Here is a 27,290-nt window from a genome sequence, read left to right on the forward strand (position 1 = left end):
TTAACCCTCATTGCCCTGCAAACAAAACAAAACAAACCTTTCTCGTTTTCTCCCAGAACTGAGGAGGTACTGGTGGAATACTCTGGTTGTGCTCCCTAGTCATTCCTAGCTCTTGCCACATGATCTTCTCTTCTTAACATACTTGATGATATTCTTTATTTTTGTTCTTCTTCAGAGCTCCACATTGGTTATATTTTGCAGCCTTTTCATACTCATTATGGACCTCTCCATTGCCTTCTATGTGATACTCATTTCTTGTTCTTCAGAGGCATGGGTGCTCCATGTCTCACTGACACAAAACAACACTAACATATTAATATCGAAAAGATGTAGGAATCTTGAGGTCAATAAAAAAGCCACACAATTTCCCCAAAAGTAATATACTCGTGGGGCAGCTAGATGGTGCAGTGGATAAAGCACCAGCCCTGGATTCAGGAGTACCTGAGTTCAAATCCGGCCTCAGATACTTGACACTTACTAGCTGTGTGACCCTGGGCAAGTCACCTAACCCCAATTGCCTCACCAAAAAAAAAAAAAGTAATATACTCCTCTCTCCTACTTTTCTACTCTTGAGTTTTCCAGTTTTCTATCTATACTGTCAGTCCCAGATACCCACTCTTGTCTGTTTAAATGCATCTTAAGGGGGCAGCTAGGTGGTGCAGTGGGTAAAGTACCAGCCCTGGATTCAGGAGGACCTGAGTTCAAATCCAGCCTCAGACACTTGACACTTGCTAGCTGTGTGACCCTGGGCAAGTCACTTAACCCTCTGCCCCCCCCCCAATTAAACAAACAAACAAATAAAATGTATCTTAAAATCTTGGCAATAAACATTCTTTATTCACTTTTTTTCTGGGTGGATGGACAAGCCAAATTTCATTGAATAATTATGGCTTTCTTCTAGGAGATTTTCCAACATTCTGAGGCTTGATGCAATCAATTAGCACAATATTATTCATGAAAAGGAACATCTGGAGGACCTTATTATCCTCATCTCCTTAACCTTGACTCTGCACTGTGTATTCTTCATTACAATGGCAAATATCTTTGACAAGCAAATATTTCCTTGTTTTATTCCTTATCTGATGATTATTATCAGGGTATTACTAAACAGGGTTATTTCGGTTGGTACCTCTACCAACAAACCTTGGGTGCTCTTGATATTTGGATGGAAGACACCTTGTAAAAAAATCTATAAGGTAGTGTTTTGTTCTACCAAATCAAATATTTTATTATATTCAGTAAACAGAAAATGTGAGATCTTATATTGTCTATATCTTTCAGTTAATTGTGAAATAGTAAAGATGTGATATATTATTGGATATCTGAAAAAGCATGGTTGTTCCTTAAGAGTACTTCCATGAAGAATGCCTTAGATTCATGTGTAAGTGACTGTCATGAAGATTTTGCATATATAGAAGAGTAGACATATAGGTAGGTAGTTTTTGGTGTTTTCTTGGTCTCCTTGAGTCAGCATTAGTGACATCTGAAATTTTTTTCCATATTTTTTATATCTCTCTCTCCTTCAGATACCTCGGATATTAGTCCCTCAATGCCCTCACAACTGCATTACCTCTATTACAGAACTTTTCTATATATACTCATACCAATACAGTTGATTCTCCTGTCTTTGTTGTTTGTAGTGCCATTTCTGTCTCCTCTATGAGCATATATGGAACTATGATATTAGGGTCTAAGTATAGTGATTCTACTATCCTTAATGGAAAACTGTTAAAATGTTTTTCACAAATCTTTTCCATTTTTCTTCTGTTTCTAGTCCTATTTCCATTTTCATCCTTGAATGCTCTTGGGATGATTTTGATTAATTGGATATCTTATCAACCATTCTTTAAAATTGTTTTAACCTCCCCCATTTCTCTCTGTTTTAAGAAACAATACTGCTTATGTTCACACTGAATCCTTTTTTGTAAGATTTTTAAAACTACCTCATATGCCCAGTGTTGCCTTTGGCAACCATTTCTTTCTTTTTGGCAAGAAAGTCAGATGTTTGTTGACTTTGTGGGTGCTAAGAATCACATGATCTTTAGGCTATCACTAAATTTAAATTTGATTGCTTGCGCTTTAAAATGTGATCTTCTTGGGGCAGCTAGGTGGAGCAGTGGATAAAGCACTGGCCTTGGATTCAGGAGTACCTGAGTTCAAATCCAGCCTCAGACACTTGACACTTACTAGCTGTGACCCTGGGCGAGTCACTTAACCCTCATCCCCCCCCCAAAAAAAGTGATCTTCTTGTCTAGTAACCAACAATTGGATATATTGCTGGAAGAGGTAAACTATAATAATATTGACATTCTTGATATAAACAAAACTGGAAGAAAAAAAGGAATTTTCAGTTAAATGGAAGGATAGCTCACGGGTACTCCTTGAAGAAGCAAAAGCAAAAGATTTCTGGACTTGAAGTCAGGAAGACTTGAGTTCTAATTCTGCTTCAGAGATTAACTGTATAATTTATAAAATAGGGATAATAATGACACCAACCTAACAGGATTTTTGTGAAGATCAAATAAGATAAAATATGTAAGGTCTTTTTCAAACCATAAAGTGTCATGAAAATATTAGCTATAATAATTATAATTATTATTATTGGTAGAGTTGGTTGCATTGCAAGAATAAGAAACGTTATTTCATGGGGTATACTATAGCTCCAATGATGAGTATTTGCAAAAGAAAAGAAAATATTTGCAGCTTATGCACCAATATTACTGAGATGAAGTCATAGAGAAATTCTATGAAAAACTTGAGAAGAACCTCCAAATCGAATAAATGTATACTGTAACACTGAGTAATTTCTTTGCAAAAGTGGAAAAATATGATGGGGAGAAATATATGAGAAAACATGGTTTAAGAAAGGATGAGAGAAGCCAAAGACTTGAAGGTTACAGGACCCTCACACTGCTATATCATGGTTACTTTTTTTTGACCAAAGAATTAATAGGTGCTGGACATAGTGAGCACCAAGTAATATCATAAAAAATGAAATACATTATATTTTAGTAGACTGGAAAAGGCTTGTTATTAACATGGAAATTAACCTTGAGTCTTCTGTCTATGTATAGTCAAACCATCAACCTGTCAGAGCTAAGATCAGAATGAGTTAAAAAACAAAACAAAACAAAACAAAAACAAAAACAAATCCAAGAAAAACAATGAGAGAAAAATAAAGCATACAATTAAAGTAATTTAACCATGCGTTATTTAAACAATAATTGAAAATTTAAAATGGGAAATATGCAAAAGAAATGACATCAGCAACTAAATAATAATGTCACCCAGAAATTTAACCAATATAAATTAATTACCACAACAAGGATACTGAAGAATCCAAAAAAGTTTATAGATGGGAAACAAAATGGCATGATTCTTACCCTTTATCCTTTTTTTGGTCTTTCTTCCACTGTCACTAAAGAAGCAGAATGGGTCTAGTTAGACTGAGAGCTGCTTTGTTTTGTTTTTCTTTGTTTCATTTGTTGTCATAACCAAACAACAACAACAAAAAATTTATCACTTAATGACCAAACCTACTTGTGATGAACTTCTCTGTGCCTTAATAAGTTGGTGTTCAGAGAGCAGACAGAGGTACTATTTGGTCCAGATTAAAAATGTTTCCAGCTTTATGTAAGTTTCTAAAGTTTATGCTCTACTGACATATCCTATGAGAATTTTAAAGCCATAATGGGGTATGTAAGAACTTGATGTAAGAACTTAACTCCAGAGCATGATGCAAGTCCTGAAGCCCTCCAAGAAAATTAGGACAAATTGGAGTAAGAAGGCACCACAAAGGAAGAGCAGATACTGATTCTATATGTCCTAGTTCCCCATATTGAAGAGTGCAGAAGTTCAGAGGAACTTCTTTGTAATGAAAGAATGCCTATGCCTTGGACTTGCTGTTGCTCCAACAAGCCATTGCTTCATTGACTTCAAGAGTTCTGTACACTGGAAGAATGCTTTGAGGATAAAATGTAGATAGACATTCCTTAGAGGTCTATTGTTACATTCATTTAAAATAGATATGTTCTCGGGGCAGCTAAATGGCACAGTGGATAAAACACCAGCCCTGGATTCAGGAGAACCTGAGTTCAAATCTGGCCTCAGACACTTGACACTTATTAGCTGTGTGACCCTGGGCAAGTCACTTAACCCTCATTGCCCTGCAAAAACAAACAACCAAAAAATATATGTTCTAATGTGATCAAGGAATTAGAGATAATAGGCCTTCCCAGTGCTACATAGAGGAATATAGAGTGGAAAATAGAATCAGGAGAAAAAGCCTTTGGCTGTTTCAACAGCATGAAGGGAATGGAAGGATTTGGCTGTTTGATGTAGAGAACAAACATATACATAGTTATAAGTGTCAGAGGTTTCCTGAAATATAATCAGAATAGGAATTAGTTAGGAGGAAAAGACATGGAGGCTTTAATCTTTAGAAAGTGAAAGCATAGGATAGAGTATCTAAGAGTCTTAAAGTTGAAAGAGAACTGAGAAGCACTATTCTCTTCTATTTATATAGCTTTATGTTTTTCAGTGCATCTTAACATTATTTCATTTGGTCCTCATAACTCTCCCTGTGAGGCAAATGAGGCAGCTAGCATCATTTCCTCTTTATGTGTGAGAAAACTGAAGCACAACAAGATTATAATTTCTACAAGTTCATGTAGTCAGTTGCAAGTACCACTGAGTAAGCCATTTTGTTTCTTTCTAGTACTGAAAGAAGAATAAGTAAGTTCTGGTTCTTCATTGTTGACTTGGGACCTTACTTCAGATGTCTCTAAGATCTCAGGGTTGCATTCAAAGGATATGAGTTTTGTGTCTTTTTGTATGTCAAACCTACATTCTGGTGGACTGGGAAATAAAATGTTTACTGGTTTCAAGGAAAATATTTTTGCATCAATCAAGTACTGTGTCCCAAGTCTTGTGCCAGATGCTTCTGGGACTCCAAATAAGTATAAGACAAAGTTCCTGTCCTTAAAGATCATATAGTCAATTGAAAACAAAAGATCCATAAAACTGGGAATTGAGAAAACACACACACACACATAGACAGCTATCTATCTACCTATCTATCTACCTATCTATCTATCTATCTATCTATCTATCTATCTATCTATCTATCTATCTATCTATGCTAAATTGTAAGACACAGAGAATGGGACTATATGTCAATAAGGTGCCAATTATGCAGCATAAATGAGAAGGATTAAAGGAGTTAATGTGGGAGAGGTCACTGGGGCCTAGAGTCATTAAGGAATGCTTCCCAGAGGATAAGGCACTTGAGTTGAGCCTCGAAGGATAGACAGGTAGAGAGGAACAGAGGATATATCTCAGGCAGTATGAACAGAAACTCAGGGATTAGATTGGATATAACCCATATGAGGGGCAACTGGTATGAAGGGGAGTGGTTGGAAATAAGTTTGGAAAGGAAAATTGGAGATGACTTATGGAAAGTCTTATAGTAGTTGTTATTGCTGTTGTTGTTGTTTGTCCTTAATCTTTAAAGAGGACCGTGACATCAAGGTGATGTCATGACTTGCAATGAATTGGATTTAAGTGAGGGAGAGCTGTACAAGGTCGCCAACCTCATTCTCCTCCAGAGCCATCTTTGTCCAATGGTGAAATATATATCTTTCCACATTTTTTAATGTTTTAATAATGTATAAAAATAAACAAAAGGGAAGAAAAAAGAATACACTGGAGTAGGGGGAAATAGGGTGAAGGATAGGGAAAAATATCTTACCAGGAAGACTTAAAATCTCTCATCTGAACTGATCACAAGAGGGAAGAATACACACAGTTGGATGCATAAATATATTTTACTCAATAGGCAAACAGGAAGGAAAAGGGGAGAAGGGAGAGATGGATAAGAAGAGAGGGTAAATTAAGGAAAGAACTCACCTAAGCAAAACAAACTCTAACTATGGAGGGTATATCATAAAGATGAGTTTAAAGGAAAGAAAGAAAGAAAGGATAAAAATCTGTGATTGGTTTAGAGCACTAGCCCTGGAGTCAGGAGGACCTGAGTTCAAATCCAGCCTCAGACACTTCACAACTTACTAGCTGTGTGACCCTGGGCAAGTCACTTAACCCCATTTGCCTCACCAAAAAAAAAAAAAAAACAAAAAGAATCTGTGATTGGCTTCTGAATGGCAGAAAGAGAAAGGCAAGGGAGAAGAAGCAGATTGCATCAAACATAGGACACTGGTGCTAAGCATACTCCTCTTCTTTCACCACCTTCAAATAATAAGTGGAGTGTAAGGGAGAGGACCTATGATCAAGTGTATTCAAGAAGACTCATAAAAAAGCATATTATCTACTTCCTGACAGAGAGGCAATGGACTCAGGGTGAATATATATATACACACACACACACACACACACACACACACACACACACATTCATATGAACAGTGTCATTGCAGGAATTTGTTTTGCTTGACCATGTGTATCTGTTACAGAGGCTTTCTTTTCCTTCCTTTTCTGTGGAGGAGGCTAGAGGTAGAAGTAAGACAGAAGGTAGATTTTTATCAGCTGAGAAAAATAAAATAAAGTTTTAAAAAGAAGGTAAAGGTTGGGGATGAAGCTAAGATTAGAAGAGAAATAGTTAACTGGGTAAGGAGGGAATCTTTGCAGCAAGTTTCTGTAATAAAGGTCTCAGTTCCAAGATATATAAGGAATGGGTTCAAATTTATAAGAATAGGAGCCATTTCCTAATTAACAAATGGTTAAAGATTACAAACAGAGGGCAACTAGGTGGCTCAGTGGATAAAGCACCAGCCCTGGATTCAGGAGGACCTGAGTTCAAATCCAGCCTCAGACCCTTGACACTTACTAGCTGTGTGACCCTGGGCAAGTCACTTAACCCCTACTGTCCTGCCAAAAAAAAAAAGAACAATTAATTCCACTATTATATAAACTACTTGAGAAAATGGGCAAAGTAGGAGTCCTACTGAATTCCTTTTATGACACAAATATGTTGCTGATACCTAAACTAGGAAGAGCCCAATCAGGGAAAGAAAACTATAGACTAATTTCTCTAATGAGTATTGATGCAAAAATTTTAAATAAAATACTTAGCAAGTAGCTTACAGCAATATATAACAAGGATCATATACTATGACCAGGTGAGATTTATACCAGGATTACAGGGATAGTTCAGTATTAGGAAAACTATCAGCATAATTCACCACATCAATAACAAAACCAATAGAACTCATGATTATTTCAACAGATGCAGAAAAAGCTTTTGACAAAATGCCACATACATTTCTATTAAAAACACTAGAGAACATAGAAATAAATGGAGCTTTCCTTAAAATGATAAGTTGTATCTATCTAAAACCAGCAGCAAATATTATTTGTAATGTGGATAAGCTAGAAGCCTTCCCAGTAAGATCAGGGGTAAAGCAATGATGCACATTATTACCAATATTATTCAATATTGTATTAGAAATGCTAGCTTTAGCACTTAGAGAAGAAAAATAAATTTAAGAAATTGGAATAGGCAATGAAGAAGCAAAACAATCACTCTTTGCTGATGATATGATGTTATACTTAGAGAATCCTAGAGAATCGACTAAAAAACTAGATGAAATAATTAACTTCAGCAAAGTTGCAGGACATAAAATAAACCCACGCAAATCAACAGCATTTCTATATATTACTGACAAATTCCAGAAGCAAGAGCTAGAAAGAGAAATTCCATTTAAAACAACTATAGACAACTATAAGATAGTTGGAAGTTTACCTGCCAAGACAAACCCAGGAACAATTACAAAACACTTTCCACACAAATAAAGTCAGTTTTAAACAACTGGAGAAATATTAATTGCTCATGGGTAAGCTGAGCCAATATAATAAAAATGACAGTTCTACCTAAATTAATTTACTTATATTTTCCATACCAATCAAACTGCCAAAAAAATTTTTAGAGAACTAGAAAAAAGATAACAAAATAAATCTAGAAGAACAAAAAGATCAAAAATATCAAGGGAATTAATGAAAAAATGTGAAGGAAGGTGACCTAGCCATACCAGATTTTAAATTGTATTACAGAGCATCAACTATCAAAACAATCTGGTACTAGCTAAGAACCAGAGTGCTGGACTATGGAATAGATTAAGTATACAAGACATAGTAGCAAATGGCCATAGTAATTTAACATTTGATAAATCCAGGGCTCAAACTTTGGGAACAAGAGATCACTATCTGAAAAAAAACTGCTGGGAAAAGTTAAAAACAGTGTGGCAGAAACTAGGTGCAGACTAACACCTTACACTGTTTACCAAGATAAGGTCAAAATTGATATATAATTTAAACATAAAGGGTGATAACCACAAAAAAATTAGGAAAGCAAGGAATAGTTTACCTTTCAGATCTATGGAGAAGGGAAGACTTTATGACCAAACAAGAGATAGACAGCATCATGAGATATAAAATTGCTCATTTCAATTTTATTAAAAGTTTTTTTCATAAACAAATCTAATGTAGCCAAGATTAGTAGGAAAGCAGAAAGCTAGGAAACAATTTTTATATCATGTCTCTGATAAAAGCCTCATTTCTCAAATATCTAGATAACTGAGTTAAATTTATAAGAATACAAGTCATTCCCCAATTGATAAATGGTCAAAGGATATTTCATTTCAAAAGATGAAATCAAAGCTATCTATAGTCCTATGAAAAAACTCTAAATCATTATTGATTTGTGAAATGCAAATTAAAACAACTCTGAGGTACCACTTCATACCTATTAGATTGGCTAAGATGACAGAAAAGGGAAATGACAAATGTTGGAGGGGATGTGGGAAAACTAGAATACTAAGACATTGTTGGTGGAGTTGTGAACTGATCCAATCATTCTGGAGAACAATTTGAAACTATGCCAAAGGACTATAAAACTGTGCGTACCTTTTGATACAGTGGTACTACATTAGGTCTGTATCCCAAAGAGATTAAAAAAGTGGGGGGGATGTATTTGTACAAAAATATTTATAGCAGTTCTTTTAGTGGTGGCAAAGAATTGGAAATTGAGGTGATGTCCATCAGTTGGGGAATGGCTGAACAAGCTGTGGTATATAATTGTAATGGAATACTATTGTGTTAAAAGAAATCATAAGTAAGTGGATTCCAGAAAAACCTGGAAAGGCTTACATGAACTGATGCAAGGTGAAGTGAGCAGAACCAGGAGAACATTGTACATAGTAACAGCAATTTTATAAAATGATCAGCTGTGAATGACTTAGCTATTCTCAACAATACAATTATCTAAGACAGTTCCAAAGGACTCATGATAAAAAATGCTATCCACATCCAGAGAAAGAACTGATGGAATCTGAATAAAGATCAATATCATTTTTCATGGGTTCTTTTTTGTTCTGTGTCTTCTTTCACAATATGACTAATATGGAAATAGGTGCTGCATGATTGCACATGAATATCCTATATCAAAATGCTTACCATCTCAAGAAGGGGGAAAAAAGGGAGGGAAGGAGAGAGTTCAGAACTCAGTTTTTTTTAATGAATGTTTAAAATTGTCTTTACATGTAAAATATTATTTAAAAAAGAACCACTTTTTGTTGTAGCAAAGAACTGGAAAGGAAGTGACACCTATCAACTGAGGAATGACTGAACATATTATGTTTTGTGAATATAATTAAATATTATTGTGCCACAAGAAACTATGAAAGAGATGTATTCAGAGAAACTTAGTAAGATTTGTATGAGCTTATTCACAGTGAAGTTAGCAGAATCAGGAGAATTTTTATATAATTATTATAATATTGTAAAGGAAAGCAACTTCGATGGACTTAAGAACTCTGATCAATGCAATGAGAAACCATGACTCCAGAACACAGATGGAGAATCATGAATGCTTCTCACCTGTTGCCAAGAAGGTAATCAATTTTAAGTATAGGTATAGAATGAGGCATACATCTTTAGGCATGACCAGTGTATGAATTTGTAGAGAGTGGGGAGTGGGTAGAATGGAATGATAGAGATTCAAAAATACAATAAAATAAAGAAAAGCATGTCAATGGAATGTTTAAAAAATATGCAGTAGAAAGGAAAGTTCAGAAAATGACAAAGGAGTGGGGCAACATTTCAACTGTGTTGAATTTATTAAATATATATATATATTTTAAATCCCTAGTTATATGAAACAAGGATTCATGGTTTCATATATAATGCTCTTTTCTGTTCTTTGTATAATACTAATGTAGTATTTGTATGGCAGTTTAAAGTTTGCAAGGCACTTTACAAATAGCTCACTTGATCAATAATTTGATCATTATTTCAACAACCTAGGGAGGTAGTTGCTATTATTATCTGCATTTTACTGATGAAGAAATTCCAGCAGAGGTTAAGTAATTTGCCCAGTATTACAAACTTAGTCATTGTTTGGGATCTGATCTGAACTCTTGTCTTTCTAACTTCTGCTCTATCCATTGCGCCATCTAGCTTTATGTGGAAATGTTCATGTTTGTTAATGTTTTCCAAGTTCATAATAATCATAAAAATTTGAAAAAGCAACAAAAACAACTAACAAACTACATACAATGGAATTCCCCTCTAATTTCCAGATATGGGTTGACCTAGTGGGTCTCTACCCTCACCTTCCAAATCTGAGATTGTTTTATTTTGTTACTCTTTTTCAAATGTCCATTCCAGCATTAGGAAGTTATATCTCTGTAGGAAATTCACTAAACCTGTCATAGTCTTCTTCCTTTTTCAAATTGCGATCTTAATATTGTCACAAAGTTATTATGAAGAAATACTTTATAAGCATAATTTTATTATTCCTAATCAATGAAGTTAACATTGCCTTTACCCAATCATTCCTCCATCAGAAACTAAGTTCTGAGTTGTAAGAAAAATAGGGTGGATTCCTGGTGGGAATTTTTAGATTATATTATAGTTCTGAGAGACTTTACCTCTCCATTACACCTCCATTTACCTCTCCTTGGTATTTGCTTTCTGATAACTAAAAAATGTTAGAAAGTTCAGCCAGATCTCATTCCTTTGCTGAGCTTTAATGCGTATTGTAGCAATTTGTCTAAGAGTGTTTGGTAGGCTATAAGCTCAAGATTATTTGCCCCTGTCAAGATGAGTTTTAATTATATTTACACATATATCACAAATAACACTCACACATGGTCTACTGAATTTGCCATCTGGGTGAAGATTCTCTCCTGGAACCCATTTGCCTCATTCATTTACTTTCTCTCTGGCTCTTGCCCAGAAATTGGGGTGGGGGGGAGGGGGGAGGGGAGGATAATTCTTTTGGGTTGGCTTTTTAATTGTTGTTCTAAGTATTTTGCAGCTCTATGATTTAGTCAGTCGGTTCAGATTAGTCCAGAGTAAATGGAATGTGGATCTGCAGCTCTGCTGGTTATTCACTGCCCATAGTAAGAAAGCACTCTGGATTTCTTTTTATGGAAGAGAAATCCCAACATAATTTAGATCTCTATTTTTTGTTCTTTTTACATTTATGGGTTTTCCTTACTGTCCAATGAGAACTTCTTAGAATTCATTTCTTATGCAGTTAATTACATGTAATTTCATTAGTGGGGTGTTTTAAGCAGGTATAATTAAATTTCTTGCCTCCATTTGTCAGGGGAGTGGCACAGAAATGAGGTCATTTTCTCAGAGGAAAAATAGGGTAACACCTTCATTTGTGTTATTAGAAAGAAGCTCAAAGTATTTTAGGAAAATATTCCTATATTACTGTGGTGAGTACATAGTAGCTATCAATTCTTGTTGGATTGAATCAGCTTCATTTATGCAAAGGCATAGAAGCACCTGAGTCGAGGAAGTCACCCTGGCTAGGGCTATAGTCTTGCCCTTCACTGTCCCACTCCTATACCTAGTCATTTAGTCCTCTAGTGAGTGCCATGATAAAATGAGCCTGACCACTTATTACAAGTAAGCTCAGCATTCTCACATTCACTGATTCATCAAACTCCCCCTTCCCCTTGCTATTTCAGGAATAATGCTATTTTTAACTCTATCCTAGGGTTTCCCCAAAAAGGGGAAAGTGAAATTGGTATCCAATGTACAATATGAATCTGGAACAAAACAGTTCATTTATTCCCACACAAGAAGCAATATAAGCATATGAGAATTGCAGCTTGCATGAATAGAATTTAAACAGCACTCATCAATTTAACTTACTTTAACTAGTTTAGTCAGTTGGGAGGCTAACATTCAAGCCTAATTTAGGACATAAGCAGTTCTTACTGATAATTAACCATATTACATTTCACCTCTATTAACATTAGCAGGCCAAGCTTGATTTTTCTGGTGGCTTCTCTCTGAATCTACCTAGCCCACTACTGCCCAGGAGCTCTCTCTAGGCCGCTGCTCAGGTGTCAGGGAAGGACAAGATATCCACTGCTATTGCTTCATTCTCTCTAGACTTTTCAGTGCTCACCAAGCTAATAGGAAAGGCTAGAAGGAAAGACATGAAAAACAAAGGCCCTCAGGGGCCTCAGTACAAGTTGGGGTAGTTGAGTTTATGCTCAATATGGTGCAAGAAAGGCTTTCCTCTTATTTATGTCCCTTGCTGAAATCACATCATGTCACCTGAAGGGTTGCATCTAAAGAGGACCACCAGATGGAGGCCACTACTTCTTCAATTGGGTGGGACACTGTATCATCAGCTCTTCAGCTTTAGCATCCACTGAAGGGTTTCTCAATCCTGGCTGAAAGCCAACCAAACCTCCTGAACTCTGAAAAGATCCACCTAAAACAAGGAGAGAAAATCTGGCATATGCTCACTCACAAACATTCTACCTTGAGAAACAGCATTTAGTAGTGCTAGACAGAGTCAGAAGTTCCTGGGTTCAAATTTCAGATACTTCTTAACTGTATGACCTTGGGCAAGACATTTAAACTCTTTAAGCCTCAATTCCCTTGTAAAATGGAGATAGTAATACCTGAAGTATTACTTTACTTACTGCTTTACTGAGAGCTGTGAGTCTCAACTGAGAAAATGCATGTTTAAAAAAAGCACTTTAGAGGGGCAGCTAGGTGGCGCAGTGGATAAAGCAATGGTCCTGGATTCAGGAGGACCTGAGTTCAAATCTGACCTCAGACACTTGACACTTATTAGCTGTGTGACCCTGGGTAAGTCACTTAACCCTCATTGCCCCAGCAAAAACAAAAAAAAGGTACTTTGTAAGTCTCAACACCCTATATAGTGCCAGTTATCATCATCATTGTTCTTATTAATATCACAAAGCAAGGCATGAATAACCTTTATTGTTTATATTTAGAAATTGGGTACCCTTAAACTAGGATGATATTGTCCCCATGATCCTTCTGGCTCTTTATATTGATCCAGACAGCCCACTTTTTTCTCTATAATAATCTTCAGTACTTCAATTAACCCATAACCTCATTGGTGTGGTCACTCCCTCTGCCAGGATAAATCACAATACTTTCTTGGATATTGATCCTTGGGCCGTTTTTATCCACGGACACTACGTGAATCACAATAATAGTAATGGCAAAATTGGAAAGGATGGTGCATTACAATTTGCAAGGTATTTTGACTTCGAATAATTGTAATTACTGCTTCCAATTCCCTCATCTTCCAGATATCTAAATTAAGGACACCTCAGAGAGGTGAATTGAATTATTCAAGGTTACACAATGAATTAATGACATGACCAGGTTTATAATCTGGGTCTCTACACTCTCATTCTAGAACTTTCTACCTTGAAATGGGATTAGAATTGGAGCAAAATAAGCCATCTCATTTATTGGCAAATAGACTTGTTTATTGGCTTTTTGGGATAGGTTAGGGAATCTTGTTTCAGGTATGAGTATACCACAACACAAAATTAAGTGTTTAAGGGAAGCCACAGCTCTTGTTTCAGACCTAGGGAGCCTGAGCTGGTTAGCCTTGTTAGGCAGGTTGTGAAAGACAATTCTCCATTTAGAGCAGGGTGGGACAAGGCCTGCTGGGCAAACAGCCAACAGGTGAAGAAGGCCTCTATCAGAGCAAATGAGTAGCTGCTGTTTCTGTGGGTTCCAGTTTCCTATCACAGACTATTTTCCTCTGACCTGGTCTAGGATCTTCCTGCTCATGTTAATCTAATTTATGCAGTGAGATCCTATTATAATCCTGATCTTCTGCCTAGATCTGAGCTCCTGTAGGAGAAGGGTATTTACTTTATGCAAGGAGAGCAGAATTCTAATCTTGGTTTAGTTACTTTCTTGCTTTGTGCCATTCATTGTTCAAGCCCTGAAAGTCCTTGTTTGGGACTCAATTTCCTCATCTGTAAAATGGGGATAATAAACATTGCCCTGCTTCCTTTACAGGATTATTAGAAAAATTAAATGGGATAAGGCCTGGGAAAGTCCTTTGTGAACAATGGGGGATTAAAGTTGGTGTCCAAAAAACCCCAACAACATAGTGTACTGAATTGAGAATCAGAAGACCTAGGTGTAAACCCAGCCTCTGGTACTCATTGCCCATGTAACCTTGGGAGAATTGTCTGAACCATCTGGGTCTCAGTTTCCTCATCTATAAAATAAAGCCATTGGACTAGATCAACAATCCATTAATAAGCCTACTATGTAGACACTATGCTGAATAGTGGGCATAAAGACAAAAGCAAAATGTTCTTACATTTGAGGAGCTCATATTATAATGGTGGGAGCTATGTGAGCATATGCTGGTTTATGCATATAAGATATATGCAGAGTAGATATAGGACAACCTTAGCAAGCAAGGCAGTAGCAGCTTGGGGAGTAGGGGAGGTGTGGGAAAAGACCTTCTGTAGAAGGTGGTACTTGAGCTATTTTGAAGGAAGTCAGGAATTCCAAGAACTATAGGTGAGGTAGGAAAGCTTTCAAGGCATGGAACCACCAATGCAAAGACACCAAGATGGGCGATGGAGTATTTGTAAATGGGGAGAAGTTGACATTTGTTTTATGACCATAGGAGAGCCTCTTATCTAGGGTTCAGTTTCTTCATCTGTAAAATGAGAGGATTGGCCTAGATGGCCTCTGAAATTCCTTCCTGTTTTTTCTTTCTTTAAAAAAAAAATGGGAGCGCTAGGTGGCACAGTGGATAAAGCACCGGTCCTGGATTCAGGAGGACCTGAGTTCAAATTTGGCCTCAGACACTTGACACTTACTGGCTGTGTGACCCTGGGCAAGTCACTTAACCCCCATTGCCCTGCAAAAAAAAAATGTATTCCTAGCATCTAACACAGTGGCTTGTTATATAGTAGGTACCTAAAAAAAGTTTGTTGAATTAAAGGGACTTATTCCAATATCCTGGCCAGGGAGAATTTATTTGACCAAGGACTAGGGTTCCAGTGCAGGTCTTCTGATTCCTCCCATAGTTCTCTTTCTACTCTGATAGTGACTATATGCTTGTCATAATTAGTTATAGTTCCAGGAACCACGTTATTTTAGGCATGTGCTTATGATTATTATTTTTAATGTAGTAGGTTGTATTACCTTTCACGAGTTACTGAAATGTTTCCAATCTCAGGAGTGGAAGTCTAGGTTTATTCCTTTTCACCAAGATAATGTTTTCTGTACACTCTTCAGTTTATACAAACATAGGCACCTACACGTAGGTCGTCATAAATATTTTTGAAGATGAATGGGCATGGGGTTGGTAGGAATGACTCAAGCAAATTACTCAGAGCACTTAAGTCAGGGTTCTAACGTGGCTGTCACTCTTCCTGGTGACGTGGGCCAATTTCCTCCTCTGTAAAATGAGGAAGTTGGAACTAAATTGTCTCTTCCAACTGGGTCATTGTGGTAATATTCTCTATGCACCATGCACCTTGATGGCCAGCCCTAGGGAAGAGAGATTCGATCTGCGAGAGGCTCCTAGGGGAAAATGCCCTTCCTTTCCCTTCTCCAAGAGGCAACGGTGAGATCGTCATCAGCACAACCCGTGCAAGGCAAGGGCCGCATTCATGTAGATGCCGGCCCCACACTCCCAAGAGGTGCAACCGGTCTTTCCCGCCCACGAGTGACCTAATTACAAGTGTCCTCTTCTCTGTGGGAAAACTCCCAAGGCAAACGGCTACCCCTCCTCCACGGGACCAAAATGTCATACGGGGGAAGGCTATCGTAGGGACCTGGTGAAGATGCGGGCTAATCCATTTATATAATGCGCCTTTCCCTAACCAAATCTAAGCCCCACAGTTACAAAATCGGCAGCCAGGCCCCGAACTAGGGAGAGCACGCCCAGCGACACTCGGTTGCCAGGCCCCCTTCTGGGAAGGCGCCACTTGCTGCGCCTGCGCCCTCGCCCCACCTAGGTATACTAGGGTATACCTTCCTTAGGCCTGGGTGACCACAGCGCCTGCGCAGTCTCAGCCTTCCCTCCCTCCCTGGACCCCGCCCTGAAGCTAAGGTGCCTCTTCTAGTTAGGCCTCCGCGCGCCCACGCCCTACATCCCTCTCCCTACGCCACCCTCCACAGTGAAACTGCGGCTGCGCCAGTCCTTTTCCAAATTCCTGCCAGCTCCTCTCTCCTCCGCCTCCCCACGTCGGGGAGTTGACGTCAGTACGCCGGGCAGCCGCCATTACAGAGAAGCTGAGCTCCAGAGCTAGAGGGAAAGGAGGAGTCGCTGCCGCCGGCACTCTAGCACCGCGGAGAGTCAGCAGGCAAAGAGCCGGTTCCGAGGAGCAAGCCCGGCCGCCACCCACAGGCCCCGCGAGAGGCGGTGGCAGTTGTGTGAGTGCGTGCTTGCGGCCGGAGCGGCGGGGAGAGGGTGCCGGTGGGGCCCAGAGGCGGCGGCGGCGGCGGCAGCGGCAGCATCATGGACGAGAAGGTTTTCACCAAGGAGCTGGACCAGTGGATCGAGCAGCTCAACGAGTGCAAGCAACTTTCGGAGTCCCAGGTTAAGAGTCTCTGTGAGAAGGTGAGGCCACTCAGCAGGCCGGGGCCTCGGGCCCAGGGCCTGAGTCAGCGGTGCCCGCCCCCTCTCCCGGGAGGGTGAGCCGGGGCCCGCCGGGTTCTCTGCGGGGATCGAAGGCTGGGGGAGGGTCCGCCGCCCCCTCTTCCTCCTTCGTCCGGGGCGGCACCCTCGGCCTAGCCTACGGGGATGCTCTGATGGCGGTGTGGAGAAGGAGGGAGGGTAGTAGGGAGGCTTTCCCGAGGACCCCGTCATGCCTTTCTCCCGGCCTGCTTCTCCTGGCCGGGGCCGAGAGGAGGGGGCACGGGCGGCCTGCGGCGGAGGCCGCAGCCGGCAACATGGCGGACTCCGCCTGATCGACCCTACGCCTCGTCCTCCGTCCCTAAAGGAGGGTGGACAGGCGCGGGGAAAGCCTTTCCTTTGAGCCCTGGCCTCGGTCCCCGCTTCCCGGGGCGGCTCGGCGCCCCCTGGCTCCGACGCTGGGATTGGTCGCCGTCGCCGCCTCTGCCTAAAATGGCGCCGCTCGGCTGGGTCTCGGGAAGCTTAGAGAGTGGCCGGGTCCCGGCCCTCGGGAAGGGGGGGAGGGAGGTAGAAGGAGGGGTCGGAGAGCCCCGATCCAAGGCGGGGGGGGCTCTGGCGTGAAAGAGTGGAGGGGCTAGGCCTGGCCTGGGGAGCCGAGAGACGCTGTAGTTGCCGGGCGGGGGAGGGCAGGGGAGGCTCTGTGGGGGTTTTGTGTGGGCGGAAGAATGATTTCAGGGGATTGATCTTGTTGCGGGAGGAGGGGAGAGGGTGCAAAGAAACGTCAGGGTTAAAAATCTAAAGGCGAAATACAATTCTAGTTAGGGTCTTATGGACTGTATGAAATAAAGAGTCGTGGGAATTATAAAAAATTGGATAGAATATTCAATTCTTGTTACAATGTATAATTTGCTCAAACGGAATTAAAGTGCATTCTGTAAACAATTTTTAACCACAAAATTTTCTGGGCTTGTAAGAAATTTTAGTCTTGAATTTCATATTTCAACGTAATTAGATTGATATTTGTCATAGTTACAAGAAGGGTCGTAGTGAAAAAGTATCATAAAAATTTTTATGATAATTACTTGCTATTGAAATACAAAATTGATACCATCTTAAATGTCCGTAAAGTGAGTAAAATTCTGCAGTCTGTAACTAATGTCACCTTATTTTGTTGATATTCTTGCCCTTTGTTTTTAAAAGGACGCCATAATTTGGAGAAGTACCGGTTGTTTTGAAAAGTTTGTTGAATCTGTCTTTGACATCATACTTAACATAGAGCTATTGTGAGTCAGTATCGTTCAATAGTAATATTTTTAATCAAACAGTCCTTCCACAACCCTTGTGCAAATAGTGATCCTTTTTTACTAAGTAGCTGAGGAAAATAAGCTTAATGACTTGTAATTCTTATTGGAATTATGTTGATAATTGTGCTTAATGTATATTTTTGTTTTTGTTTTGTTTTTTGAGAGGCAGTGAGGGTTAAGTAAGTGGCTTGCGCAGGGTCCCACAGCTAGTAAGTGTCAAGTGTCTGAGGTTGGATTTGAACTCGGCTCCTCCTGAATCCAGGGCTGGTGCTTTATCCACTGCGCCACCTAGCTGCCCCTTTGTTTTGTTTTAATATATTTTAAAGATGCCTTTACAATTTGAACTTTTTACAATGTCGTTGAATGATGTTAATAAAATTTACATTGAGGAGCATAATCTTGTACAAACAGTCTGAGATTTGGTTAGATTTCTTTTTTCACAGACTTTATTCACTAAATACCATTCCTCTGCAAGGAATGAAAGATACATTCTAAAATTGTTAAATAGAGGAAAAAAGGGATTACTTGTCAACCGATTAAATTGAAAGCTTTAAATTAATGTCGAATATGAAATTTACATGTAAACAAAAGAAGTTTGAAAATCTGGAGGACAATTCTGTTTTCTTAAAGATGGTGGCATGGTTCTTCGTGCTCCTGAGAGTGGCAATTTAAGAGATTGTACTGTGAGCTGTCACCTAAGGTGACAGTTTTGAAAGTTTTCCATGCAACTTGAGTAGTCCCCTTCAACAGATGTGGTAGCAAACTACTAATTTATGGAATTGAATTTGAATTTGTGTTGGAATTCCAATTTGTCTTGGAAATGGGGGACTGGTTCTTGACCCCCTAATTCAGTACCACTAGGATAACCTCTGGTTGAAAGTAGGCTTTACCAATATAGGTTCTCTACTTGCTGAGGTGGTCTATTCATTGAAGGAAAAAAACCACCCAGCTGTAATTTTTTTTTTTGTAGGTCTATGGGGGTTAAGTAACTTGCCCAGGGTCACACAGCTAGTAAGTGTCAAGTCTGTAATCTTTTGATTTAAGAACAAGTTATTAGAGGGGGGCAGCTAGGTGGCGAAGTGGATAAAGCACCATCCCTGGATTCAGGAGGACCAGAGTTCAAATCCGGCCTCAGACACTTAACACTTACAAGCTGTGTGACCCTGGGCAAGTTACTTAACCCTCATTGCCCTCTAAAATAAATTTATATATATATATATATATATATATATGTTATTAGAAATGCTGCTCAGGTATAGTTCCAACTCTTTAAACTAAGAGCTGGTAGATAAAGTCATTTAAATGTCAGAATGAAAATTATTCTGAACTCTATTCCTATAGTTATTCTTCAAGTTCTAATTTGTGCCTGAAATGCACACCCCTGTCTCCCCCAATTCCCCTTCAACAATTGCACATTTAAGTATTATCTCCCTCCTTTTCTCATAGTGCTCTGACTTGGACCTCTCTTTGTATTTATTAAATTCTCCTTTTGTTATCCATGTTTGTGTGTGGATCTGTGTATATATACACATGTGTCTATATGTAAATGTCAGTATTGACCTATAGTATATGCCACTCCTCCCCCTTTTAAATTATATACTTTTTTTTTTTTAAGTGAGGCAGTTGGGGCTAAGTGACTTGCCCAGGGTCACACAGCTAGTAGGATTTATTTTTTTTAAATCTTTTACATTTTAATAACTTTGTATGAAACACATGTGAACAAATGCTTCCCACCTAATGGCTTCTGCTAAACACTTAGATATTCCACAGAACTATGCTAAGTTCTGGGGGAAGGAAGGATAAAGGTAAGGTCCTTGGCCAGCAAGAAAATTACTTTTAATTTTGAAGTTGTTGAACAAAATATTTTTCCTGGATTGGATTTCCTTCTGTAGTGGAGGAGCTAATGATCTCTTGACTAATTTGAAAGCTTTGGGTTAATGTATATTTTGGTAATCTCTTTTAAAAACATTTTTTGGGAGCAGCTAGGTGGCACAGTGGATAAAGCACTGGCCCTGGATTCAGGAGTTCCTGAGTTCAAATCCGGCCTCAGACACTTGATACTTACTAGCTGTGTGACCCTGGGCAAGTCACAACCCCCATTGCCCCGCAAAAAAACCCAAAAAACAAAAAACAAAACATTTTTTTTGCAGTCAAGTCATAAAGGGCTGGCTATTCCATGTAAAGTGAATATTATCTTTTGTCATTTTGCTGACCACTTTACTAATCTTAGTCTGGTGTTTTTGTTTTGTGTTTTTCCTAAAAAAAAAAAATCTCAGTAAACTTCTATAAATTAATTTTTGAATTCACATTTAAATCGTTTTGAAGACAGTAGTTTTGATAGGTCTGAAGAGACAGGCTCATCAATATAAAACTATATTCCCCACTGAGCATTCATATCTGGTAAAGAGTAGTTTTCCTAAATCTCTTGTATTTCCAGCTGCCTGTTGGGTATCTCTCCACTTACATGGCCCTTAGGCATCAACTTTGGATCATCCTTGATTCTTCACTTCCTATATCCAGTTGGTTACTAAGTTGTGTTGATTTTGCTTACATGTATATATCATCCATCCCTTCTTCTGACCTAGTTGAGGCCATCATCTCACTTGAGTTAGTGGCTCCAGTCTTTTTCCTCTCCTCACCATCCTTCTTTGCATAGCTGCTAAAATGATATTCCTAAAGCATAGATCTGACCATATCACTTATGCTTAAAAACCTCCAGTGACTACCTTTTGCTTCCAGAATAAAATAAAATCTTCTGATTGGCATTTAAAATTGAACTCCAGCCTGCCTTTACAGACTTATTACACATTCATCTTCAACACTGCTGTCAAGCCAAATCAAACTGCCCTACTTGCTTTTCTTCCTCCACAAGGCATTCATTCCATCTCCAGTCTCCAAGACTTTGTGCAGGCTGTTCCCCCATTCCTGCATTGCATCTCCCATCTCATCTCTGACTTTGAATCACTACTTTGCTTTAAGCTCCTTCTTTAGGCTTTTCCTTAATACCCCTTCCCCATTTTTTGTATTTATTTTGTAAACTCTTAGGAGAAGAGACTGTTCTTGGTGGTTTGTATTAGTATCCTAGGTGCTTAGCACTGTACCTGGAAGTCTGTGCTTAATAAATGGTGTGTTTGATTATTAGTTTTAATCATGTTAATTGGTCTTGAGGGTTTATAAAAGTTCTTTAAATCCCCTTTGCAAAATTGTTCTTTAAAAAATTATTTACACTTTTAAGAAGGAAAAAATATACTGTGTAAAAATTTGAAGAAATTAACATGCTGCTTTTAGCTAAGTTGCATTAAAGAGAACCTGATGCAAGAGTTTGTTTTAAAATGCTTATTACATTTAAAAATGCTTACTGTCAAATGACAGTAATTTGTAATAGGTATCTGGTACAAAATACTGAGATTATCAAAGTAGCATACCATGAAACTGTGCGGGAAGAAAAGACCTAGTCCTCTAATAGTTAGAATATTTGGTTATATCCCTTCAAAGAAATTCTTCCTACTGTGCCTTTCTGAGGGTTACAAAGCATTTTTCTCAACTTTTTGAGGTAGTTAATTAAAATATAATTAACAGTTGAGGAAACAGACTGATGTGGTTCAAGATCACAAAGGTATTAATTGTCTGTGCCAGAATTGGGGTATGGGTGGGGTGGTTGGGCCTTGGGCCACAATTTATTTGAGAGAGAGAGAGAATGTCCAAGCATGCATTCTAAATCACATGTAAAAACAATTTAAAATGTTCGTTTTATTTGTTTTTGTGGGGTAATGAGGGTTAAGTGACTTGCCTAGGGCCACACAGCAAGTCAGTGTCAAGTGTCCCAGGCCGAATTTGAACTCAGGTCCTCCTGAATCTAGGGCCAGTGCTTTATCCACTGTGCCACCTAGCTCTGATTGATGTCTTTTAATTCAACAATTGGGAAAACGTTTTTACTTTTTCTAAAATTTAGTTTAACTTGGGTACAATTTTAACACAGCCATTATGCTTTTGAGATTTTTAAAGTTTTTCCATGACCAGAGGTGGGTTCTCCCCCCCCCCTTTTTTTTTTTTTTTTTTTTTTTACAAAAAAGCATTCTTTCCTCAGGTATATGCACCATATATAGAATGTTTGGTTATTATAAGTGGTCCATTTTTAACCATTTCACAGATTTTAAATAAGCATATTGCTTCCCATTGTTCATGAAACAACTATTTTTCTCTCTTGTTACTCCAGTCTCTTGTATAAAATACATGAAAATTCTGAAGATCATTGAGATACATTTTTATACCAAGTCATTTTGTATATCACGTTCCCTACCGTTTTCAATCTTTAGAAAGCAAATGATTGGGGCAGCTAGGTGGCGAAGTGGAGAGAGCATGGCCCTGGAGTCAGGAGGACCTGAGTTCAGGTCTGGCCTCAGACACTTAACACTTACTAGCTGTGTGATCCTGGGCAAGTCACTTAATCCCAATTGCCTCACCAAAAAAAAAAGAAAGCAAAAGATCAGGAACCAATATGTAAATACTTGGCCCATAGAGCCCATTTCTAGTAATTAATAGACCTATTCTAATTTCTACCTTTTTTGTTCTTTGAATTTTTGAGAGAGCTCTTTGGAAGTACAAAATCGGTTTTGAAAATTTTTGTTAATAGTCTAGATATTTAGAGAATTAGTACTTTACTTTGAGTTTGTGTTGAAGCACATTCCTTTAACAAACCTTTGAACATTTTATGTTCAAATTTTATTTTAGGTGCCACACAGTCCTTGGTCCTTATTCTTTTTTTTTTTAAGCATAAAAATTGCTTTTTATTAAGTGTATGTGATTTAAAACCTCTACTTTTAGAAATTGATGACATTATTTAGTTGTTTAAAAATCATGTTCTCCTGAAATAAGAATGGAAATAGCAATATTTTCCACAAGGTTATATTGAAAAACATGGGTATGACCATAAAGGTATCAAATTCTTATTTTTTGTCTACTCTGTCCTCTACCCCTAAACTCCCACACCCTGTTAAATAAAGCCATGGCAGGATTTTGTCTTGATGACAGTGATAGAAAAATGAAGTTTGGGGGATTAAGTATATTGAATATAGGAAATGTGTGTACCTTATCATGATACAAAGGAATTGGACAATCAACCAGTCAATCACCAAATATCAGTGGCACCTACTATGTGCCAGGCATTGGGAAAACAAAGATAAAACCAAGTGGGTCTCTGCCATGGTGGTAGGCGGGGAGAACTTACATTCTATATGGGGAAATGTTATATAAACATGTAAGAAAACAAAATATATACAAGGTCAATGTAGAGTAATTTTGTGTGTGTGTGGAAGAGGCATCTTGGAGCAGGTGGTACTTGAGTTGAGGTTTAAAAGGGGGTTAGGATATGGGTGAGAAGAATGCAATCAATACATGATCCCTGTTCTTAAAGAACTTAGTCTGATCTAGCTAGTAGAGGGGATGGACAAAACTACTAGGAGATAAAATATGAGTGCTGATGGGGAGATAGGAATGAATTGCAATGGATCTGGCAAGGTGGGAGACCAAAGGCTTGTTTGAGGAAGTAGCGTTTGAATTCTGCCTTTTGAAGGAAGATTATGATTTAAGGGACTGGTAGAAATGTGAATGGAATGACTAGGTATTTTCCCCCCTTAAAAAGAGAGTACTGGGGGCAGCTAGATGGCGCAGTGGTTAAAGCATCAGCCCTGGATTCAGGAGTACCTGAGTTCAAATTCGGCCTCAGACACTTGACACTTACTAGCTGTGTGACCGTGGGCAAGTCACTTAACCCCTATTGCCTTTAAAAAAAAAGAGAGAGTACTATGAAGATGGGAAAGTGTAAAGCATAAATTTCTGTAGAAAGTGTTATTGCTGTTTTTAAGTCAGATGGTTTATATATTATTGTTGCCTAATGTAGACCTAAATTGAGGTGCTTAATATGAATAGTCCCGTAATATAAAGGGGGCAACTAGGTGGTGCAATGGATAAAGCACCATCCCTGGATTCAGGAGGACCTGAGTTCAAATATGGCCTCAGACACTTGACACTTACTAGTTGTGTGACCCTGAGTGAGGCGCTTAAGCCTCATTGCCCTGCAAAAACTGAAACAAAACAACCCCCCCCCCAAAAAAAAAAAGGTTTCTCTTTATTTTGGTATAAGTTAATAAGAAATCCCTCTGAGAGACTACTAAGGAATTTGCTTGTCATTCAGTTTGTTAAAATAACTTTCCAGATTTATCCTGTGTGGTGGACTGCTTGATGGGTATTGAATAGTAAGGTAGCAATGTGCTGTGTTCTAAGTGCTACCTGGAGCTCAAAACATTGTAATAAAATTGCAGTTAACCCTTTTTTCAAATGAGGTTACTGTCACTACTGATTTTGCTATCTGGAACTTTCACAAAATGTTGCACCATCAATCAGAATATTTCTACAGGTTCCAGCTGTTTGTACTATGAATCAAATGTCCCTTGACATAGACATGTAACAACATGATATAGCTGGTTTAAGTTCTTTGTGCCCTTGAAAGAGAGGAGAACCCAAGGATGGCTAAGAGTTTTGTTTTTCCTTCATTTTCAGTTGTGTCTGACTCCTCATGACCCCATTTGGGGTTTTCTTTTTTTTTTTTCCTTCCCCCCCCCTTTTTTTTTTTTTTAGGGCAATGGGGGTTAAGTGACTTGCCCACAGTCAACACAGCTTGTAAGTGTCAGGTGTTTGAGGTGAGATTTGAACTCGGGTACTCCTGAATCCAGGGCTAATGCTCTATCCACTGCGCCACTTAGCTGTCCTGGGGTTTTCTTTGTAAAGATGTTGAAATGGTTTATCATTTCCTTCTTCAGCTCATTTTACAGATGAGGAACTGAAGTATACAGTTAAGTGACTTACTCAGGGTCAAACAGCTAGTGAGTGTCTGTGGCCAAATTTGAATTCAAATCTCACAGCTCCTCTTTGGCTGAGACTAGTGAGATGAAAAGGGAAATGCAGTTTTGTAATGCAAGTACAGTCACTGTTTTCCCTTCAGTTCTTAACGTGTGGATTTTTGTATGATAATAATTAGCATATCCATTTCCACTTTACTGTCTTTTTGATTATAGGAAGGATCTTGATATTTTAATTACCTGCATTTGCAGGTTGAGAGACAAAAAACCTTCTGGTGTCAAAATCCTGTTCCTTCCTCTTTTCCCCAGTACCTTAGTGTAGTATGTCTGGGCAAAGGAGTTTTCTCCTTTGTACCATTCATTTAGCAGAGATTGGTTGGTTAATGACAATGATCTTTGTATAGTTTCGAGGCAAACTAGGAGGACCAGAGCTTTTAAGGGTAAGTTTGGGGTGCTGGGGAGGAGAGTGGTATATGTATGGTACCTTTTAGGGCAATCAAGGAATTAGGAAATATGTCAAGGAGAGCTTTTTACTCTTACCCTTCTACTTTTATTCCCTTCAATATTGCTTTTTTTCTCTATTTCTCATTTTCCATTATCTCCATTTCAAAAACCCTTAGTCTGTTCTTAGGAAAATGTTGAATTAAAATCATGATGGAGGTGTCTTGTGCAACAGAGGTGACGTCATGTTGGCTAGTGTAGGAAGGTTTTCCGATAAAATTAGTTTGAGAATAGGATCGATCCAAAGAAGTTGCTTTTGAGTTTCTTTTTTTTTTTTTTTTTTTTTTTTTTTTTTGCGGGGCAATGGGGGTTAAGGGACTTGCCCAGGGTCAAACAGCTAGTAAGTGTCAAGTGTCCAAGGCTGGATTTGAACTCAGGTACTCCTGAATCCAGGGCCAGTGCTTTAACCACTGCGCCATCTAGCTGCCCCTCTTTTCTTTTCTTTTTGCGGGGCAATGGGGGTTAAGTGACTTGCCCAGGGTCACACAACTAGTAAGTGTCAAGTGTCTGAGGTCGGGTTTGAACTCAGGTACTCCTGAATCCAGGGCCGGTGCTTTATCCACTGCGCCACCTAGCCGCCCCCCTTTTGAGTTTCTTTATTCACTAAAAAGCAATGTAAAATATCCACTTAACAAACTGAACACTGTAAATTTTGATTTCTTCATATATATTTGACATAAACATTTTCCCATTGGGTGTAGTTCAGAAGGATAATAGAACAAATAATAAAAGCTTCAGTGGGAGGGAGAGTTCAGTGAATTTGCCATTTGTTTCAGTGTTTTTTTTTGTTTTGTTTTGTTTTGTTTTGTTTTGTTTTTAGTGAGGCTATTGGGGTTAAGTGACTTGCCCAGGGTCACACAGCTAGTAAGTGTTAAGTGTCTGAGGCCAGATTTGAACAGAGGTACTCCTGACTCCAGAGCCTGGTGCTCTATCCACTGTACCACCTAGCTGCCCCTGTTGATTAAGTGTTTTGACTTTGGAATAACATGGCACATAATTGGGGAGAAATGAAACAAGTCCTGGACTAAGGCATCTCTACTTAAATTGAAAGGATTGTCCTGTACACCATAATTTATTTGGGGAGGGAGAATCTTGACTGATGAATTCTTTATTCATTAATCTCTTAATTGGGGGGGGATAGCATCCCACAAATTTATTACCTGTTTTATCTATGTAGTTTGGGTTCAGAGGAGTAAGGTGGGGTGTTTTGTTTGTTTGTGGGGTTTTTTGTTTGTTTTTTGCAAAACTATCAAGTTTAATCTCCTTTGTATCCATTACTGTGGTTATAAATGGTTTTGATTTCTATTCTCCCAAACTAAGGCTTTTTTTAAAAGTGCTTTTAGAGTATGTGAAAAAGAGAGCCTCTCTGAATTTGGATCCGTTGTCTTGAAGCAGTACTATTCTTAACTATTAATTTTAGGAAGGTAATTGTATGTGTGTGTTTTTCTTAGTTAACACTCCATTTCTTTTTTCCATTTTCATGTAAAGGCAGTCCCCAACATTCACCTTTGCTAGATCTTGAGTTCCAAATCTCTCTCCCTTCCTTCCCCCATCCCAAGACAGCAAGCAATCTAATATAGGTTAGATATGTACAATCATGTTAATCATAAGAAAGGTAATTGTTTTTTAGGGGTGGGAGTAGGTATGTTAAAGAGTCAAGAAGTGATCTCTTGATAGAAAAGGCTCTACAGATTATATTAGAAGCAC

The 27,290-nt window shown here is 38.6% G+C and overlaps 1 protein-coding gene across 1 annotated transcript in view; it reads left to right on the forward strand.

The window, feature by feature from the left end:
• The first annotated feature begins 16,431 nt into the window (after positions 1-16,431).
• PPP2CA (protein phosphatase 2 catalytic subunit alpha) overlaps positions 16,432-27,290 on the forward strand; it is a 32,259-nt gene continuing 21,400 nt past the window's right edge. The window contains exon 1 of the mRNA XM_043984866.1: positions 16,432-16,906. Within this exon, the coding sequence (XP_043840801.1) occupies positions 16,805-16,906 (102 nt within the window). The 5' untranslated portion in view covers positions 16,432-16,804. The remainder of the gene's footprint in view (positions 16,907-27,290) is intronic.

Source organism: Dromiciops gliroides, chromosome 2 (assembly GCF_019393635.1).
Source record: "Dromiciops gliroides isolate mDroGli1 chromosome 2, mDroGli1.pri, whole genome shotgun sequence".
NCBI classification, from domain to species: Eukaryota; Metazoa; Chordata; class Mammalia; order Microbiotheria; family Microbiotheriidae; genus Dromiciops; species Dromiciops gliroides.